The 20,130-nt window shown below is 55.7% G+C and overlaps 1 protein-coding gene across 2 annotated transcripts in view; it reads left to right on the top strand.

The window, feature by feature from the left end:
* PTPRU (protein tyrosine phosphatase receptor type U) overlaps window positions 1–15,905 on the top strand; it is an 83,473-nt gene extending 67,568 nt beyond the window's left edge. Inside the window, exons 19-30 of one of the 2 annotated variants that reach the window (XM_060140802.1) lie at window positions 2,093–2,129; window positions 2,728–2,825; window positions 2,907–3,023; window positions 3,828–3,982; window positions 5,409–5,544; window positions 6,060–6,209; window positions 7,795–7,968; window positions 10,570–10,710; window positions 12,800–12,925; window positions 13,059–13,216; window positions 14,322–14,457; window positions 14,709–15,905. In XM_060140802.1, the coding sequence (XP_059996785.1) occupies window positions 2,093–2,129; window positions 2,728–2,825; window positions 2,907–3,023; window positions 3,828–3,982; window positions 5,409–5,544; window positions 6,060–6,209; window positions 7,795–7,968; window positions 10,570–10,710; window positions 12,800–12,925; window positions 13,059–13,216; window positions 14,322–14,457; window positions 14,709–14,771 (1,491 nt within the window). In that variant the 3' untranslated portion in view covers window positions 14,772–15,905. Of the gene's footprint in view, window positions 1–2,092; window positions 2,130–2,727; window positions 3,024–3,827; window positions 3,983–5,408; window positions 5,545–6,059; window positions 6,210–7,794; window positions 7,969–10,569; window positions 10,711–12,799; window positions 12,926–13,058; window positions 13,217–14,321; window positions 14,458–14,708 lie in introns of both variants that reach the window. The other variant, XM_060140801.1, reaches the window with a different exon arrangement.
* The last annotated feature ends 4,225 nt before the right edge of the window (window positions 15,906–20,130 follow it).

Genomic DNA, 20,130 nt, shown 5'->3' with positions numbered 1-20,130 from the left:
GCTTGACTAAGGCTGGGGGTGGAGGGCAGCACAGAGGCAGCACCCCTCTGACCCCAGATGCCCAGCAGCTCCCCTGAGGACTTGAAGCACAGGCAGTGGCTGGGGAGATGGCAGGAGGGAATTAGGCTAGACCCAGAGAGGTTCCAGTAGTGAGGGCTGAATGACTCTGGGAGGCTTTTCGTTATTTGGTAACGTTGACTATGTTTTGGTCATTTTCATGGGAATGTGTAGGTATACAACATGTACATGTCTTGCTATTATCCTCATATTCTGGAGGAGAACAGAGGCTTAGAGAGCCTGGCTACTCAGAGTGTGCTTTGAAGCCCAGCCTTGGCACCACCTGGGATCTGCTTGGAAATGCACAATCCTGGGCCCTGCCCCAGACCTTCTGAATCTGAATCTGCCTTTTAACAAGATCTCCAGGAGATTCGTGTGCACAGTAAAGGCTGAGAAGAGCCCACTTAGTGCCTGGAATCACACAGCTGCTCCTTGGTAGAGTTGCAACAGAGACCCAGGTCAACTTGACCCAAGACTCAGATTCTTAACCCCTGTTGTAAACCACTGTCTGCCCAAGAATTCTTGACACCATTTAGATCTCCAGGAATTCTTGACATTCACACCATTTAGATCTTCAGGGGTACTCGTTGGCCTTTAAAGCAGTAGTAATAGTAATGGCTGTTATTGATTAAGTACTGGCTTAGTGCTTGCCATGGTGCCAAGCCCTTGGCATATGTAACTTTATTTACTCCTCACAAGAGTCCAAGGAAGTAAATGCTATAAATATTCCCATTTTATTTATTTATTTTTTGCGGTATGCGGGCCTCTCACTGTTGTGGCCTCTCCCGTTGCGGAGCACAGGCTCCGGACGCGCAGGCTCAGCGGCCATGGCTCACGGGCCTAGCCACTCCGCGGCATGTGGGATCTTCCCAGATCAGGGCACGAATCCGTGTCCCCTGCATCGGCAGGCGGATTCCCAACCGCTGCGCCACCAGGGAAGCCCAATATTCCCATTTTATAGATGTGAAAATACAGGCATAGAGAAGTAAAGGGATTTGCCCAAGGGCACATACTTAGCAAGAGCTATGCAGAGCAGGGATTTGAACTCTGGCAGTCTGACTCCAGGGCCCCTTGGGCCTGGGAAGCCCACGGGGCCAGAGGATTTGCTGGGAGCTGTATTGAGGGTATGAACTTGAGGCAAGTGGCCGAGCTTGGTGGTTTCTCTTGCACCGGCCTTGCAGTACTTCTTACCTATCCTGTGTTGCCTACATTGATTCCCTGGGTGTCTCCTGTGGGCAGGACCTCATGGGTGGCTAAGGCCCCAGGGTGGGGATGGAGTCTGGCTGGTTCCACCTCTCTGCCTGAGGGCTCTGGGGATGGAGGACGAAGTAGCTCTTGGCCTCTCTTTTGTGGGAGCTAATGTAGGTAAAGTGCTTAGCACAGTATGTGACCATAATAGGACCTCAAAAATGTATTATTATTTTAATAAAGAATTATTTTAATTATTTGTTATTGTTTTTATTATTGATTTCAAAGATTTTAAAACACATTTTATCTGAAGTCCATGAGCAGCTCCTGTGCTCATTTGCTCCTAACCTGAAGCCTTCATCTGGCCGCCCAAGCTCTGGGTGACTGGCGTAGTCGGGAGGGGCATTGCCCATTCCGGTTGCCCTGAGGGGGCCTGGGATAGCTGACAAGACCCAGCCTAGGATCTGGGGTTGCTTAGGGGCTCTGGGGCTTTAGGAACAGGGCAGGGTCACCCCGCAATTTATTTGTCTTCAAACAGCAGCCGGGTTGTAAGCAGATTGCGGATAATTATCCCCAATTTATGAATGGGGAGACCCTCTAGGCCCATAAAGGAGTTGTGTCCTCCCTAGGGTCACATAGCAAAGATGGGTTTAAACCTAAGACACTGGTGTCTGAGCTGTACTTCCTTCCTTACTTGGGGACTGGGAGGACAGGGTCACCCTGGTCAGGAGGGTGGGGCAGTTCCCTGGGGGGGGTGTGCAGCTTCTGGGACAGGAGGGCAGAGGGGGCCTGAGCAAGTGAGGGGCTGCTCCCTGGGGTCTTACCACACCCTCTTCTCCTGTTCCAGGGTTACCACAGGTCAAACCACTTCATAGCCACTCAAGGTACCTGGCACCCCCCCTCCATGTGCCCCTCAGTGTGCCTGCCTTCCTGCCTTCCCTGCTTATCTGCCTGCCTCCCATCTGTCTCTCTGTCTGAGCCCCACTCTCTGACTGGGTGTCTGGAATCTGGCCATCCGTCTCCGCCCCCTCTTTGTGTTTTTGTTTCCCTGATGGGCACCATCCGTTTGTAGCTCTTGGTCCAGCTGTCTGTCTGCATGCAAAAGGGCCAGCCAGACTCGGTCCTCCCAGGTGTGAGTTGTGCCTCTTGGTCTGGGGGCCGCCTGGGTCCCTCTGGCTGCGTCTTCCCGCCCAGCTGTCCATCTGTCCATCCCACCTGGAGACTTGTGCCGTGGCCCTCTAGCTCTGCTTCTTGGGTTGCGCTCGGGACGAGGGGTGTCTCCAGGCAGGCCCTCCCTGATAATACCCACCCCCAGGGCCCAACAGGCCTGAGTTGGCAGTTGGTGGGGTGTGTGTGGGGTGAGCACGAAGCCCCCATTTGGGGCTCAGGAGTCTCCTGGCCTGGGGTGGTGGTGCGGGGCAGCCGTGTGCTGGGCCTGGGTGGAGACCTGGCCTCAGGGACAGGCATCCTCTGTGCCCCCAGGGCCGAAGCCCGAGATGGTCTACGACTTCTGGCGCATGGTGTGGCAGGAGCACTGTTCCAGCATCGTCATGATCACCAAGCTGGTGGAGGTGGGCAGGGTAAGTGGGGCCGTGGGGGACGGGTGTGGTGGGCCAGGGGGCAGTGAAGAGCCCGCTGAACCTGCCCCGTGGGGACTCCAGGTGAAATGCTCGCGGTACTGGCCAGAGGACTCGGACATGTATGGGGACATCAAGATCACGCTGGTGAAGACGGAGATCCTAGCGGAGTATGTTGTGCGCAGCTTTGCCCTGGAGCGGGTGAGTCTCCTGTCGTCACGGGGCCCTTCCCAGGCTGCCTGCGAGGTGGGGCAGAGCCCACCTCCCCCAGCCCAGGAGTGGAGGGTGGGAATGGCCCCGCTGCCTGCCCAGCAAGGCAGCTACTCGGTAACTGCTGAGAGCACCGCGGACGGGTGGAAAGGTGGCCGTCTTTGCTGGCGACTCCGAGAGGAAGTCGAGGCGATGAGGATGATGCGGGTCGCAGCCCAGGTGCCGGTCCTGGTCTGTGCTAGGCTCTGTGCTAAGCCCATTGCACATATTGTTTCAGCCCTGGAAAGCTCTGTGGGATTAGGCCTTTGCCCTTAGACCCATTTTACAGTTAAGGAAAGTGAGGCTCAGAGTGGTTACATCACTCATGAAAAGCCACAGGGTCAGGCATGACCAGATTTTCCTAATCATGGTCCCACTTGATCGTCTGTAAAATCCTCAGAAGAAAGATAGTTTTCCCCCTTTGAACTAAGACCCGGAGAGTCAAAATGATCTCCTAGGGTTGTTGTGTAATCCAGGCGGTAGAGGTGGGTGACTACTAACGCAGGTGTGGCATCAGGAAGATCCCAGCCCAACTCCTGCATAACATCTGTCTCGTCTAATTTCGGGCAGGTGGTTTCTCCTCTTTAGAGCCTTAGTTTTCTCACCTGTACGATGAATCATTAATACCCACCTCTTGAGTGTCATTGGGGTGAACTGAGTTCTTGCGGTGAGATGCTCACCCCAGTGCCCGGCACACAGCAAGTGTCTGATAGACGCCAGCAGGGACTCTGACTGTTACTACTCTTGTCTCCCCAGAGAGGCTACTCTGCTCGCCACGAGGTCCGCCAGTTCCACTTCACGGCGTGGCCGGAGCACGGCGTCCCCTACCACGCCACGGGGCTGCTGGCTTTCATCCGGCGCGTGAAGGCCTCCACGCCCCCTGATGCTGGGCCCATTGTCATCCACTGCAGGTGGGGTGCTGGGAAGCCCAGGGAGAAGAGGGGCGGGGAATGGGGCTGTTGGAGGTCCCTAAACGAGACTGGACTTGGGTCCTTCCTGCTCAGAGACAGAGGACAGGGGAGAATGACCACCAGGGGCCCTTTGCCCTTTGAGCTTTGGCTCTGGGGTTGGCACCCTTGTGTGCTCCCCAAGACCTGGGGAGGCCCTTCTCTCAGATGCCGAGGGGGCGCTGGAGACATGGAGGGGGTGAGGGGCTGGCGAGGCACCAGGCAGGACTGAGATCCATTTGCTTCCTTTGAGCAAGTGTGCCCCTGGAGCCCCCTTCTGCTCTGTATCCCCGTCCTCCCTTCAGAGCAATCACTGTCCTGACTTCTAAACCATAGATTCATTTTGCATGCTCTTGAACTTTGTGTAAATGGAACCATGCATCAGGTGCACTTTGGAATCTGACTTTCCCTTAACCGTATGTTTATAAGGTTCGTCCATATTGTATCCTGTTCCACTGGGTCAATAAACCCCAATGTGTTTATCCACTCTGCCATGGATAGGCATTTCCGGCTTTGAGCTATCATGAATAGTGCTACTAAGGACATTCTATTACATGTCTTTTGGCCGACACACACACACCTTCCAGGGAGGTATGTACGTAGGAGTGGAATTGCTCTGTGCGAATGTTCAGCCTTACTAGGTACTACAGACAGTTTTCCAGAGTCGTTGCACTAATTCAAGCCCCCCGCAGCGGTGTACGGGAGACCCGGTGGCCGTGTGTCTCTGTGGCTGACACTTTGCTGCTGCCATTTTCAAGCGTGAGATCTTGGTGTCATCTTTGTCCTCCCCCCTCCTCTCAACTCTGCTCAACCTGGTGCTGAATGTGAGGATCCCAGAATTGGGCCCGACCCAGCCCAGCTCTCAAGGAGCTCCCAGTTGGTGAGGGAGACAGCCACATAAACAGTGACCACGGAGCAGGAAGGAAGGTTTTGATAAAAGTCCACCCAGATTGCTCTGGGAGCTCAAAAGCATGACATCTGCTGGAGGATCCACTGAGTATGTGAGTGGGTTTGAGTGCGTAGGGCTTTGAAGGATGTGCAGGAGATTTTGGGACATCCAGGAGACCAGAACATTCTTGGATTAATGTTCTCTGAGCAGCACCTTTGTTCCTCTCCCCCAGTCACAGCTGCTAAGTTGGGCTGGTTTCACATCTGCATTCTCCCTACGCTTTCTTTCCTCTCCTTCCCTAAGGCCCAGCCCCCACTCTGTCCTCTATCACATTTCACCGGAACTCTTCCAAGCAGCCTTGTGTCTGGCTCCTCCTGTATCCCCCATCCCCTGTGTGGTGTAGATATGGCCAGGGGCCCCAGGCACCCTCTTCTCTTCTTCTGCTTGGTCCCGGGCTTCCTCCCCAAGGTCCTGACCTGGCCTGGGCCGCTCTCTCCCCAGCGCGGGCACTGGCCGCACAGGTTGCTACATCGTTCTGGATGTGATGCTGGACATGGCGGAGTGTGAGGGGGTCGTGGACATTTACAACTGCGTGAAGACCCTCTGCTCCCGGCGCGTCAACATGATCCAGACTGAGGTGGGGTTGCAGCCCTCTCCCCGCTTCCCCTCCAGCAGGAGTGTCCCTCGTTCAGGAGCTTGAAGCCGGTGGAGTGTGTCAGAAGGGTGTCCTAGGATGTCCCCTTGTTCTTTCCCATCCCTGAACTTGGTCGGCCAGCCTCTTAGGGTCTTCCCAAACTTAGCTCCACTGTGTTCAGTTGGGTGAGGTCAGACAGCACTGCGCCAAGGTCATAGGTTCTACAGTCAAGACATAATGCTTACTGGGTTTGTCTCCTCACTAGACGTGTGACCCTGGGCTGTCCCCTCACCTTCAGAGCTTCTCATAGGGTTATTATGGGGATGAAATATGAGATAAGTGAGCAAACATCCCTGAAGGTTGTTTCAGGTACAGTGGGTCCAACCTGTAGTAACAGGTGGTTGGACTCCACCTCAGAGCACCCCGGCCTCAAACATGAGCTTGCCTCCCCCCTCAACCTTAAAATCTCTAACTTCTGCTCCTCTCCTGGTTCCTCATATTCTCGTCTCCTGCTCCAGGAGCAGTACATCTTTATCCATGATGCAATCCTGGAGGCCTGCCTGTGTGGGGAGACCACCATCCCTGTCAGCGAATTCAAGGCCACCTATAAGGAGATGATCCGCATTGACCCTCAGAGTAATTCTTCCCAGCTGCGGGAGGAGTTCCAGGTGGGGCACGAGTGTATGTGTATAGGTGTGGTTTATGAGTATGTGAGTGTGTGTGTGTGTGTGTGTGTGTGTGTGTGTGTGTGTGTGTAGTATTGGGAGGTCCTCAGTGCTGTAGGAGTCACCGAGGGCCAAGCAGGATGCACAGAGCTGGGTTACTAGGAAGGAGACTTAGAGACAGTGGAGGAGGTGGTGTATCCACAGGCTTTGAAGTCAGGTAAACCTGGGTTCAATTCCTGGCTTACCTAGTTAAGAGCTGTGAATAACCTTGAACAAATCACTTGACCTCTCTAAACCACAGTTCTCTTACCCAGAAAAGAAAGATAGTTAATATTGTCCTTGCAGTCTTTGTAGTCATTAGGATTCTTTTGGTTGCAGGTGATAAAAGTCCAGCTCAGTGGCTCTTGTAACTGAAAAGTCTGAGGGTGGTGCAGCTTTAGTTATGGCTGGATCCAGGGGTTCAAGTGATGCCAGGATTTAGTCTGTGTCCATTTTTGGTTCTGCGTTCTTCTGTTTTTGGCTTCATTCTCAGACCCACACTCTGGCCCTTCACGGTGTCAGGCTTACGTTATCTTTGCCGTCAGAAGACTCTGGAAGAGGGCAGTTCATGCTCCCAACGGCCCCAATAAAAGTCCCAACCAGACTCTCATGTGCCCATTTCTGAGCTGATCACTGGGACCAGAGAGATGGAGCACACAGATCGGCCTAGGCCTGGTTCTCGGGGCAGGGCCAGTCTCACCATGTCACATGACTGAGGTGGGAGAAGGCTGGTTCTCCAGAGACGTTTGAGCATGGTCACTGGGTACGGAGAGACCCCAGATGTCCTTTCTACTCCAAGGTTCCCGTGAGGGTTTGGTGGTACATGCCGGGTGCCTGGCGCTCTAGGACGGGCATAGAGTGATGTCACAGGAAATGTTCTCTGTGATTCCTGGAGAAGGATGTTGAGCCCTGAGGACCATGAGAGACTGGGTTCCCTGGTAGGGAACCCCAAGAAGAAGAGAAGAAATGGAGACCCGGCGAATCAGGATGCATGAGGCATGAAGGCGGGAGGGTAGGGGAGGTGACCCAGAGTCCCTGGCTTGCTATTGTGCCAGGTGTCCCTTGACAGGGCCATGATGGAGGAAGGTGACCACCTGTGTCAGTCCCTGGAGTCTGCTTTGTGGAAGATATGGGGTTTCCGGGCTTAGCTCCTTGCAAGCACCTGGTAATGACCCTCATGGCGCCATCTGTGTATTGAAAGCCTGTGCCAGGCTTGATATTATCTCACTTATCCTCCCAGCAGCCCCGTGAGGTTGGCATATTATTATCCCATTTTACAGTTGAGGGAAAATGAGGCTGAGAGATACAATAGCTTGTCTAAAGTTACATAGGTGCTGAGCAGGCAGACTTCAGTCCCCAGAGCTCTGTCCAGGCCCTGGCATCCTGGAGACAGGGAGCCTGTGTCCCTCCCTCTCTCCCTTCCTTCTGGACCTCAGTTTCTCCATCCATTAAGTGGGCCTAATAACCCAGCCCCATCTCCTTCATGGGGCTGGGAGGAGGCCCCACAAACACAGGAGTCACCTCCCTTTCCTCTCCCCACTCCTTGTAGACGCTGAACTCGGTCACGCCGCCGCTGGATGTAGAGGAGTGCAGCATCGCTCTGCTGCCCCGGAACCGGGACAAGAACCGCAGCATGGACGTCCTGCCGCCTGACCGCTGCCTGCCCTTCCTCATCTCCACCGACGGGGACCCCAACAACTACATCAACGCAGCCCTGACAGATGTGAGGGCACGGGGGTGCCCGCGGGGGTGGGGTGGGCTCTGGGACTCGCCCACCCAGCAGCATCTGGGAAGGTCCAGGAGCCGGGGGGACAGAGCTGAGGGCTCTGATTAGGGGACCCTCTGCCTTTCTTGGGACCAGGCCCATTGTGTGGTCCTCCTTCCCCCAAGGACCTTCCATTCAGGGCACTTAAGCCAGTGCCCACCCAGGTATTACCGCTGGCCTGAATAGAGGTCTGGGTGGTGGAGTTCAGACAGGGCTGTCTCCAGGGTCAGGCCCAGCAGAGCCTGGGGTAGGATGAGTGATTCGAGGGCTTTGACTGGGGAGGCTGGGAGGGTTTGGGGTTGGGGCTTGAGATTTGATATCTGGAGCCAGGGGAGCTTGTCTTGGGGTGGTCGGGCTAGAGCCTGCCCAGGACCTGGCCTGGAGTAGTGACTTGTTCCCTGGCCCAGCCTGGCCATGGTCTGAGGGCTCAGGAGCTGTTTAGGAGCCCCTTCCCTTGCTCCCAGCTCAGGGGGCTCCACCGCCTTTACTGGGCATTGCAAGCAGAGCAGGGGCTTTAGGGTCCAGTGAGTAACTCCCAGGTGCTGCTACCTGAGGGGGATGAGTCTGGGAGTGTCCCCTCACTCCTTCCCCAACTGGACCCAGTTGAGAGAGAGGTGTAGGGGCCAGACAGGTGAAGGTAAAATGTTACCGTTTTAAGAAAGCCAGTGACACTGGAGAATGTGACTTCAGCGATGTGGCTAAGTGGACTGGCTGCTCCTTCACCCCTCAGGCAGGCAGACCGGTCCTCCCAGCCACAGCTGTCCAGCCACAGCCCCACACATGCCCCCTACATCAGGGATAGGCCTTTCCTGTGGGAGGGTGCAGCAGCAGTTGAATGCACACCTTCTGAGGACAGGACGGGCTGGCCTGGAAAAAGCAGGGAAGGGGCCAAGCTCAGCACGCTCCATCCTCATCCCAAACTTGCCCATGGGAGGAGTGCATGAAGGTGGGCCGAGGCCAGGTGTGTCACCACTGGACGTCCCTCCACGTGGAAATGAGAGCTGAGGGGAGGGAGGTTCCCCTACAGCAGGGACGAGGGAGATGGGCCTTTCTTGGCCCAGTTCCTGGCCAGGGCCCCTTGGCACGCAGGTGCAGGGGACAGTGGGGTTTCTCTAAGGAGGGAAAGCTCCCACACTTGCTTCCCAGGGGCTTCCTGGAACGAGCTGAAGGCAAGTGGGGGAGTGGCCCCAGCCACTGCAGGGAGTGAAGGGAGAGGGGGCCAGGGCCCTGGAGAGGTGGCAGAGGGTGCTGGCGAGCTTTGGATGGGGACGTAGGAATCTGTGGCCTCCCTCTCAGCTTGCTCTTTGGCCTCAGCTTGCCCATCTGTACATGCGGGGATGGAAAGGAGGCTCTCTGAGGTCCTGAGAGTCTCTGAGCTGGAGAGGGTCACACTGGCTCCCTGGCCTTGGATGGGAATGGGCGAGTAAGGTGGCGAAGCTTCCCTGGGGCCATGATATCTCACACACTTGATCCCAGCCATGCAAAGCCTTTTGCCTCATGAACCATGAGTCCCAGGAGCCAGGAGGCCCTGATGCTTGGGTTGAGTGAGCTAATCTCGGGGCCAGCTGGGGTCTGTTGCGGTTGGTTAAGTCTGCAGGGAGCTCCACTGGGTGCCCAGGCCTGAGGTTTGGAGGCTGGCTGGGCCTGGCCTTCAGGAGCTGGCAATCAGGGAGCCTTCAGTGAGCCCTGGGGAGGGGGTCGGAAGAGAAGAGCATCAGGAGAGGAAGGGGGACATGGCACAGGTGGGTCAAGGCAGGGCACCAGGAGGAGACTTGGGGCTGGGGCACTGAAAGGGGGGAAGGCTGGTGCCAGCCCACCTGGAGGGGCCAGGTTGGGCGCAGGGAACAGAGTCAGTACTGGTCACTGGTCTGGGGTCCTGGGTTGCGGTGTCAGACCTTTGATCCGTGGAGTTGGAAGGGACCTAGCTATTTATTTATTCAAAAATATTTATTAAACCCCTACAAAGTTCTGGGCACAGGCCACACCCTGAAATCTCTGCCCTCCTGAACCTTGTATTTGGGGAATGGGTTGAGACAGTCAACAAACAAATATGCAATGGAATGTCAGTCGCTGGTAATTTCTACAAAAAACAACCAGGCAGAAGAAGTATTTAATGTGGGTCTTGGGGTATGTGTGTGGCAATTTTTAATGAGTTCGTAAGGAGGGCCACTTTGAAGAGGTGAAGTTAAGCAAAGACCAGAAAGAAGTGAGGGAGAGAGCCATGTATACACTTGGGAAATTCCTGGCAACAGGAATAGCAGGTGCAAAGGCACTGAGGCAGGGAGCAAGCTTGGCCAGCCTCTGCCTACCATGCCCAAGCTCCCATTGCCACCCATTGGGAACCTTTTGCCGTTTAGCTCCTGGGGGCCATGGGCTTGGGCATTAGAGGTCTGGGGGCTCACCCCATCAACTCAGGCCTCAGTTGCTGGCCAGCCTCCAAATTGGGCCCTTGGAGGCAGCCTGGTCCTTTGGGGGCAGAGCTGTGGTGGGCAGGGCAGGAGGACAGTCTGTTGCAGAGGCTTGGCAATGTCGGGGCACTGAGTTCTGGTTTCCCTGCAGAGCTACACGCGGAGCGCAGCCTTCATCGTGACCCTGCACCCGCTGCAGAGCACCACGCCTGACTTCTGGCGGCTGGTCTACGACTACGGGTGCACCTCCATCGTCATGCTCAACCAGCTGCACCAGTCCAACTCTGCCTGGGTGAGGGCCCTGCTGGCCGGGCAGGCTGGCTACCTGCAGGCTAGGACCTCAGTGTATTCAAGGGCACATCTCAAAAGTCAGTGGTTGGAACCCAGCTCTGCCACCTACTTGCTGAGTAGGGACCTTAGATGTTTCCTTGTCTGTGAAACGAGGCTCAGACTAGAGAAAAATAGCTGTTCTTTATGGAGCATCTGATGTACGCCAGGGACTCTGCTTTGCACTTATGGGCTTCAGGTGAGAAAATTAAGACCCAGAGAGGTGAAGTGACTTCTCCAAGGTCGCATAGCTGGGCAGTGGCAGAGCTGTGCCCCCTACCCTGGGCTACCTCCTCCCAGAGCCTCTGCTTTTTCAGTCACTCAGCGAAACTGCTCATGATGGGGGCCTTTGAGGCAGAGTAAAATTCCAGCCTCCTTACCTTCCGACTGTTTGATCTAGGGTAAGTTAATCTACCTCTCTGAGCCTCAGCTTCCTTCTCTGTGAAATGGGGACTATCACAGCACCTGTTCTCTCAGGGGTTATTGTCAGGACCATGTGAGATGTATGCTTAGCACTGTGTCATGCCCGGCACATAGCAGGTGCTCGGTACATGGCAGGGTTGAAGATGATGAGGGTGACAGTCGCTTCTGAGGTTGGTCCAGACACTGGTCAGTGATTTCAGCCTAGGGGCAGCTACCCTCATTTCCTTTCAGGGCTCCCAAAGCTGGAACTCCTGGGAGGTACAGACGCTCAGCCTTCCACCCTGCATGACCATCTTCTCTAGATCTCTGGGCCCCCGCTCTCCCCAGGTCCCCATCCCAGGAGGCCCAGGAAGATTTGCTGTGAAATGAGCATGACAGCCTCTTAATGGCTGCCTGGGGAAGATGGTTAACTGGGTTCTTTGCAAGTCAGGCGCTTGGTATAAATGACCTAGAACTGCAGGGTAATGGGCTCCAGCACCTGGACAGGGAATCCCATGTGGCAAGGACCTGCCCTTGCTCAGATGGAGGCGAGGGACCCATAGAGAGTCTCACACAGATGTCATTCACTGGTCACCCATTTGCTCATTCATTCAACCACCTTTCCTCACGGGCCACTCCCTGTCAGCCTGGTGGGGAGACAGAAGAACACACGGCCCCTCCCAGATCTCACGGTCCAGGGGTCAGCAGGTACAAAAACTGATCATGACAGCAGAGGGAGAGGGCTATCATGGAGCTGGCACAGGGACACGCAAGAGCCTGGGGGGATGATTGATCAGGGAGGGCTTCCTGGAGGAGGTAATATCTGAGCTGAGATGTGTAGGAAGGGTAGAGTTAACTAGGTGAAGAGGTGGGAGATGAGTGATCCATGGAGAGGGAGCAGCATGTGTAAAGGCCTGAATGCAAGGAGTTGCCAGGCCCCAGGCAAAGGAGGAAGGTAGTATCCTCTCTTCATGGTCAGAGAGGGAGGCAGATGGAGCATGGTGTTGTCTGGGAGGAGCCTAGGGACCATTTCACAGATGGAGAAACTGGGGCCCAGAGAAAGGAAGAGCCTTGCTAGAAGGCTGCTAGAAGCTGGGGCCTTGGACCAGCTGCCCAGAGGACCCGTGTATGTACGTGTGTGTGGGCTGCTTCTCCTGTGTCCCTCCACTGTCTTGAGTCTGTGGCCTGGAGGGGGTACATTTAGGACCCTGACTGCAGGAGTCGGGGTGCTGAGCTGTGTTGCAGCACAGGGACACCTCACGGCTGTGAGCTGATGCTGGAGGGCCGTGGGGCAGGGGTGCTGGCGTGGGTGGGGGTGATCTGAGGCCTGTCCCTGGAAGAAGGCAACTTCGTGTAGATGTGTGTGCTGGCGAGTGTGTTGGGTGTAGCTGTCTCGTGGCACGGCAGTGAGTGTCCGTGTACCACTATAAAGGGTTTGCCTCGGCTGACCCGACTGTGTCAGTACAAACGCACTGGGGCGGGCATGCACTGCGGTCTGATGGGTGAGCGGTGGGATGTGGGGGGAACTGAAGGTGAGTCTGGAGTGAATGGTGGGCCCCGGACAAGCGTGCAAGTCTGGGGGTGGGCGTGGGCGGCAGCTGCCCAGCCAGCTCAGCTCAGCTCCGCTCCGCCCCCTCTGCCCACGCTCCCAGCCATGCCTGCAGTACTGGCCTGAGCCTGGCCGGCAGCAGTATGGCCTCATGGAGGTGGAGTTCGTGTCAGGCGCAGCGGACGAGGACTTGGTGACCCGCGTTTTCCGGGTGCAGAACATCTCTCGGGTGAGTGATCTGGGAGCTCCAGGATGAGAACCTGGGTGGGGGCTGAGTGGCTTTGAATGACCCTCTTGAGGTCCCCAGGGGGCCGTGCAACCCTTGGCACTCATGTCCCCTGGCTGATTGCCCGCACCCCCAGCTGCAGGAGGGGCACCTGCTGGTGCGACACTTCCAGTTCCTGCGCTGGTCTGCGTACCGGGACACGCCGGACTCCAAGAAGGCCTTCCTGCGCCTGTTGGCCGAGCTGGACAAGTGGCAGGCAGAGAGTGGGGACGGGCGCACCATCGTACACTGCCTGTGAGTGCCGGCCCTCCCTCGGCTGGGAGGAGGGGTCAGGGCCCCACGGGACCGGGGCAGAGGCCAGTGTGCGAGAGGGCCTCGGGGCTGTGGCACCCAAACCCTGAGCTCCCAGACAGCGCGGCCTGGACTCTGCCCAGCCAGGCGAGGCTGGCCCTGCCTTCCACGGAGGAGCCCAGTCACTTTCCAGGGTGTGGACTCAATCCTGAACACCCGCCCAGTACCCTCTGTGTGATGTTTGGCTTTGCCAATTTAATTAGAGAGAGTCTTGTCAGAATAGTTAGTTTAGCCCATGATACGGTAATATACTTTCCAAATCAACGGAATTCTGGTCTTTGTTCATGTCTGTCTGTCTGTAGCTTTTTTCATTCATTCATTCACATGCCTCATTCACAGATTCGTTTATTCACTCACATCTGGGTGCAGTCACTTCTTTGCCTCCCACTTTTTCATGCTTTCAGCACTTACCCTTCCCTGTGTCAGGCTGGGCACATGGGGGGCAGGGGCAGGGAGCTGAGTCAGGCAGGGCGTGACCCTCGAGGGCTTTTGGTTCTAGTGGGAGAGACCCCTTGAGAAGGGGACAGAGGGCCTAGTCCGTCCCCCATCTCCCAAGAGGAACCCCACACCCCAGGTCACAGGGAACAGTGGAGGGAGAGGGCTGGGGACTGGGGGAATGGGAGGGTCTCCGTGTGAGAGGCCATGGGTCTGACTGGGAGTGTATCTGTGTTCCTAGGGGCGGCTGGTGTTCCCAGTGTTTGTTTTCTCTCCAGCTCTCTGGTTTTTTGCTTGCTGCCTTGCAGTCCTCTTCTGTCGCTGGCTTTGTCTCAGTGTCTTTCTCTTGGAGTGTGTCTGGCCTCCTTTCTCTCGAATCTGCTCTGTTTCTCTTGGAAGCTCTGCCTTCCTAGATACCTTCCACTTGGGATGCTAGTCTGTTAGCCCCTTAACCTTCTCTTCCTGCTGCTGCCTCTGGGCTCCCTGACTCCTCCCATCTGGGTTCCCTGCCCCGCCCCTCCCTTCTGGATTCCCTGGCCCTGCCCTGCCCTTCACCCTTGAGTTCGCGCTACCCACCAAGCCCAGCCCCAAATCTTTCGCGTCTCTCCTTTAGAAATGGGGGCGGCCGCAGCGGCACCTTCTGCGCCTGCGCCACGGTCCTGGAGATGATCCGCTGCCACAGCCTGGTAGACGTTTTCTTTGCTGCCAAAATGCTTAGAAACTACAAACCCAATATGGTGGAGACCCTGGTGAGGCGCCATGTACCCCTTGTCCAGCCACTTCAACTTCCCGGTCCACGCCCGGCCGGGCCCCTCAGCGCCCCTCTCCCTTATCTGGCCCCCACAGTTGGGCCTTGGGTTCTAGTCCTCTGGTGCCAAAATGTTACCCCATTTCTCCCCTTCTCCCCATCGATGGGGCAGGGCTCATGCTTGCCCCTTTGCCCCAGTACTAGGGTACTAGGGAGGGACCAGGCTGGTGATTCCTTCTCTCCCTCTCCCAGGATCAGTACCACTTCTGCTATGATGTGGCCCTGGAGTACCTGGAGGGACTGGAGTCAAGATAGCAGGGGCCCCTGGCCTGGGGCACCCACTGCGCACTCAGGGCCAGGCCCACCATCCCGGACTGACATGGAAGACCTGCACCCCCAACTCTGCTCAGCTGTAGCCCTCACAGGGAAATTACTGGAGTGGGCGCTGGGCCATCCCGGTGCCCCCTTCCACTGTGGGCAGGGTCTTTCAGCACCTCCGTGGGTACGCTGCGGGCCAAGGAGGAGCTCAGCAAGACTGCAGCCCAGCCCACCTCCGCGGGGTCCTGCAGGCCTTCTGAGAGGCCTGGCGCTGCCCGGCAGAGTGACGGGCTCAGAACTGCCGGCTCTGGGAGACCCAGGCTCAGGCCCCTGGATTGCATCCCAGCCCTAGGCAGAGATGAGTGAAGCCCTGTAGAGCAAGTGCTGGGCCAGGGTTTCCACCCAGCTTGGCTGGACGTGCGTAGAGAGTGCACTGGGGCTTGGCCTCTAGCATCCCATCTGGCCCAGCCCCTGAGGGTCCTGGGGAGACTGGACTCTGCCCTGGTTTGCCTCAGACTTGTCCTCCCAGGGGGAACGTCAGCTCCCTCCTCCACCCGCTGCCTCCCTGCAGCCCCGGGGATATTTTGCTCATGACCCCTACCCACCCTCCATTTCTGCTTCCCTGAATGTGCTCTGAGCTTCCCCGAACCGGGATCTGCCCATCCCTACCCTGTCCCGTGTGGGGTCCCTTGCCTGCTTGACCCAATGTCTGCAGAATGAAGTCACCTCAGCCCCCACTGCCTATAACTTTCAGGCCTCACTGGCTGGGTCCTGGGCCAGTGACAATCTGCAAGGCTGAATGACAGCCCCTGGGGTTGAGGTCCCTGTGGCTTCTGGTCAGGCTGGCCACTGGGACGCTATTAAATCAGGGGTGCTCAGCACCTCTAGAGTTTGGAGAAAGAAGGTATATTTTGGGATGGAGGATTTATGCTTTTGTTGTTTATTTTATTTTTTGTTGGGGGGTGGGAAGGTCTCTTTAAAATGGGGCAAGCCACACCCCCATTCCGTGCCTCAATTTCCCCATCTGTAAACTGTAGATATGACTACTGACCTACCTCGCAGGGGGCTGTGGGGAGGCATAAGCTGATGTTTGTAAAGCGCTTTGTAAATAAACGTGCTCTCTGAATGCCACAGAGCAGCCTTATGTGTGTCTGGCCGGCCTGACTGGGGCCTGCTCACCTGCCCCCAGCCTCCCAGTGCGGCGGGAGGGCCCTGGTCTGGCCTCGAATTGTCCATCCATAAAATAGGGGGAGGGGCATGGACCAGAGCATCGTTCAGGGGCCTTCCACTTGCAGAGCTGGTTCCAAGGGACCTTGGCTGTTGCTGTCTCCACCCAAGCCTCCGGAGCACTTACTCAGACAGGGGGCTTTATCCTGAGACCTCCGAGGGCCACAGAACCCCTGGGGGCCTGGATCTAGGTTGAGCTCCTTCGCATCCAGCATGGGAAGCTCAGGCTTCAGTGTCAGGCAGATGGTCCCCACCATCTGTGAGACCCTGGGCAAATCAGCTGCCTCTCCTGGCCTTGGTTTCTCCTCTGTAAAATGGGGACAATTCTATCATGATGAGATGAGGTAGTAGTTAAGTGCCTGTGTGGTGCCAGGTGTGCAGAAAGGGCTCCATTTAAAACACAACAGAGATAAGACAGAGCAGACACATATCTCGTGGGGATGATTGTCCAGCTGCCTGAGTCCAGCCCATTCCCAGTCTCTGGCTTCCTCAGGGGGTGCAGTGGGAGGAGGAGTGCCCTGGCTGGCAGGGCCCTGAGTCACTCCTGGCTCTGTCACAGACTTGCTGTAGGACGTGGTGAAGACAATTCCTGTTTCTGGGTCTCAGTTTCTTCATATGAAGACTGGCTCTGTGGTGTACTGATTCTGTTCACACACTGGCTGACTCTGCCTCAGTTTCTCCATTGGTTAAAGGATATGACCTATTCTAATGACCTCGTAATTCAACATCCTTTAATCTGAATTAAACAATTTTTAGACAGTTATGATCGCATTTAGCTAAGGCACAAACTAACACCCTCACACTCATTCTGAACTGACCACTAAGCCTTACCTGATGGGCCGCAAATGTATGTCATAGATACTGGCCAAGCAATAGAGTATAACTTGCTTTGACCAACAGAATGTGGCAGAATTGACATCAAGTGAGCTCTGGCTTCTAGACCTCAAGGGGCATTGCAGCTTTTGATTTTGCCCTCTTGGCACTCTGCCACGTAATGAAACCTGTCTTGCCTACTGGGAGATTTGAGGGCATGTGGAGAAGAACCAACATGTGGTGAATGAGGCCATCTTGGGCCCTCCAGCCTGGCTGACCTGTCAGGTGAGTGTACTTACATGATTAAATGTAGCAGAAACTGCCCAACCAACTCCCAGAACTGGAAGAGATAATTGTTCTTTCTTTTAAGCCAGTAAGTTTGTGGATTGTTTGTTATGCAGCAAAAGCTAACTGATACATATGTGTTCTGTGCAGTGGGTCAGCGGCCCTGCTTCTCCCTTCATCAGGTGCTGAGTTCCTTAAGGGCAGGAAGTGTTTCTGTGTCCATCTGAGTGTATCCACTTCTCAACAAAGCACTGGACTTGGAGCTGATGCTCAGGAAATGTTGGTGTGAGGGAGGGAGGGAGGGTGGTGTGGTTCTGCCTGTCTGTCTGGCCTTACTTGACCTTTCAGAGGAGCTGGGAGGGTGGGTTGTGTATTAGGAGAAGAACCAGCTCCAGAATCAACAAGCCAAGCTCCCACATCCCCCCAGCTGGTGACCTTGCTCAAGTTCCCGAACCACCCCAGGTTCAGTTTCTTAATCTAGAGAATGGACATAGTGTTACCTACTTGCAGGATTGGTTGTGAAGTCTGGAGATAAAATTGTTTAAAAAGAACTAGCAGAGTCCCTGATGACATTACTGGCCCTTAGTGAATGCCATCTCTTAACATAATACTGAAGTCTCTGGATAGTAAATGTGATCACCATTGCCTGTCGCTGAGCACCTGCAGGCTTTGTCTCTTACTTAATCCACACAACAGCTTTTTAAAGTAGGGGCCACTACCCCTTCATTTTAGAGGTGAGGAGACGGAGGCTGAGGGAGGCATTTCCTCACCTAAAGTCACAGGCATTGCACGGCAGAGCCCGGACTCGAACTTGAACACACGCTGGGCTGACTCCAAAGCCCGGGCCTTTAACTGCTCTGCTCTGTGCTTGTCCGGGTGGCGTTGAAAGCCAGACGATCCCTTGATACAACACCAAATGGGTGATCTGTGGCCTGGGCGCTGATTTTCAAATGCTGTGAAATGTGTCAGAGGCAGTGGCCTCTCAGACAAGGCTGCCTGGAGCACAAGAGGATGAATGGTCCAGCCTGACTCTGCCCAGGGCCATGGGCAGAGCAGATGTGGGGTAGAAGCCCCCGCCCGCCCCACTCCAGTAAATAGGATTTCCACAAATACGGAGGGCCCGGCTGCCTATTGGCCCTGATTGGGACATGTTATATATCCCGGGCACCCAGGAGATGGAGCCGTGACTTTGACAGACGCTAAGGCCATTTGCAAAGCCCTAATTGAGAGCGGGGCCTGGCTGCTCCCTGTCACTGGGCTCCCGCTGGCCTCTCCCAGCGGCCTCTGCTGGACAGGGGCTTAATAGACACCCCCAGGGCTGAGGCCAGTGCAGAAATAACGGTGTCTTCATGTGGGCAGAACCTACCTTGTGATGTGGTGACATGAGCAGGGACGATGGCGTCCAAGGCTCTTGGTCCGCGGGCCTCCTACTCTCAGGGGCACTGAGACGGGTCCTGACCTTCAGTGAGCCTCGGGGGCCTCATCCAAGAAATGGGAGAAGAAAGAACCAGAGGCTGTGGTGCTCCCAGGGCAGTGGGAGGCTGGGTGGTGTTGATGGAATTGGAGGGACCTATGGTTTCAACAGGTTCAGGCCGAGTGACGTCCTGCTGGTGAAGGACGAGAACCTTGGACGTGGTGATGTGAAAAAGCAAAGCTCCATGTCCTGGCTATTGTAAATAGTGCTGCAATGAACAACCTAAGTGCCCATCGACAGATGAATGGATAAAGAAGATGTGGCACATACATACAATGGAATACTACTCAGCCATAAAGAGAAACGAAACTGAGTTATTTGTAGTGAGGTGGATGGACCTAGAATCTGTCATACAGAGTGAAGTAAGTCAGAAAGGGAAAAACAAATACCGTGTGCTAACACATATATATGGTATCAAAAAAAATGGTACTGATGAATGTAGTGGCAGGGCAAGAATAAAGACATAGACATAGAGAATGGACTTGAGGACATGGTTGGGGGGAGGGGGAAGCTGGGGTGAAGTGAGAGTAGCATCGACATTTATACACTACCCAAATGTAGAGTAGGTAGCTAGTGGGAAGCAGCAGCATAGCACAGGGAGATGAGCTCGGTGCTTTGCGATGACCCAGAGGGGTGGGAAGGGAGGGTGGGGGGGGGAGGCTCAAGAGGGAGGGGAGATGGGGGTATATGTATGCATATGGCTGATTCACTTTGTTGTACAACAGAAACTAACACAGTATTGTGAAGCAATTATACGCCAATAAAGATCTATTAAAAAAAAAAAGAAGCTCCATTCGGCACTTAGATGGCACAGGGCGAGTTGCCAAGTGCTCCTTGTGGATTGCCCTGTCATCCTCCAAGGAGGCTGGTGAGGCAGGAATCTTTGTCACTCCCACTTTATAGGTGAGGAGATCGGGGCTCGACGAGCTTAAGCGACCTGTCCAAGGTCACAGAGCCATCGAGTGACTGACAAATAGCAGCGGCCAGAGCGATCACTTGAAAAAGTACGCCAGGTCCCAGCACCAGCCGCTCAGACCCTCAGTGACCTCCCACTGCTCGGTGGGCGGAGCTGAGTTCCTGGCTCAGACCCTTAGTGACCGCCCACTGCTCGGTGGGCGGAGCTGAGTTCCTGGCTCAGACCCTCAGTGGCCTCCCACTGCTCGGTGGGCGGAGCTGAGTTCCTGGCTCAGACCCTCAGTGACCTCCCACTGCTCGGTGGGCGGAGCTGAGTTCCTGGCCGTGACCTCCGAGGCCCTGCCTGACGGGCTCTCCCTTCTCTCTGCTTGTCTCTCCTGCTCCTATTCTCACTCGGGCATCACTTCTCCTCACTGCCCTGAGCTCTCGGCCTGGACGCCCTGCAGCAGTCTCTGTGTGGCTGGTCCTTCTTGGTGTTCAGGTCCCAGCTCAGATGCCCCCTAGAGAGGCCCTCCCTTACTGCCCTGAGGGGACCCCCCTGCCCCACTGTCCTGTCTCAGGGCCTCACCCCTTGTATGTCCCTCCTTGCTCCCGCAGTGGGTGATGAGCTTATTTATTCATTGGTTATTTGTTCACTGTCTC

Source organism: Lagenorhynchus albirostris, chromosome 2 (assembly GCF_949774975.1).
Source record: "Lagenorhynchus albirostris chromosome 2, mLagAlb1.1, whole genome shotgun sequence".
Lineage (NCBI taxonomy): Eukaryota > Metazoa > Chordata > Mammalia > Artiodactyla > Delphinidae > Lagenorhynchus > Lagenorhynchus albirostris.
The sequence above is the reverse complement of the archived record's forward strand: the minus strand, read 5'-3'. Positions and strand labels throughout refer to the sequence as shown.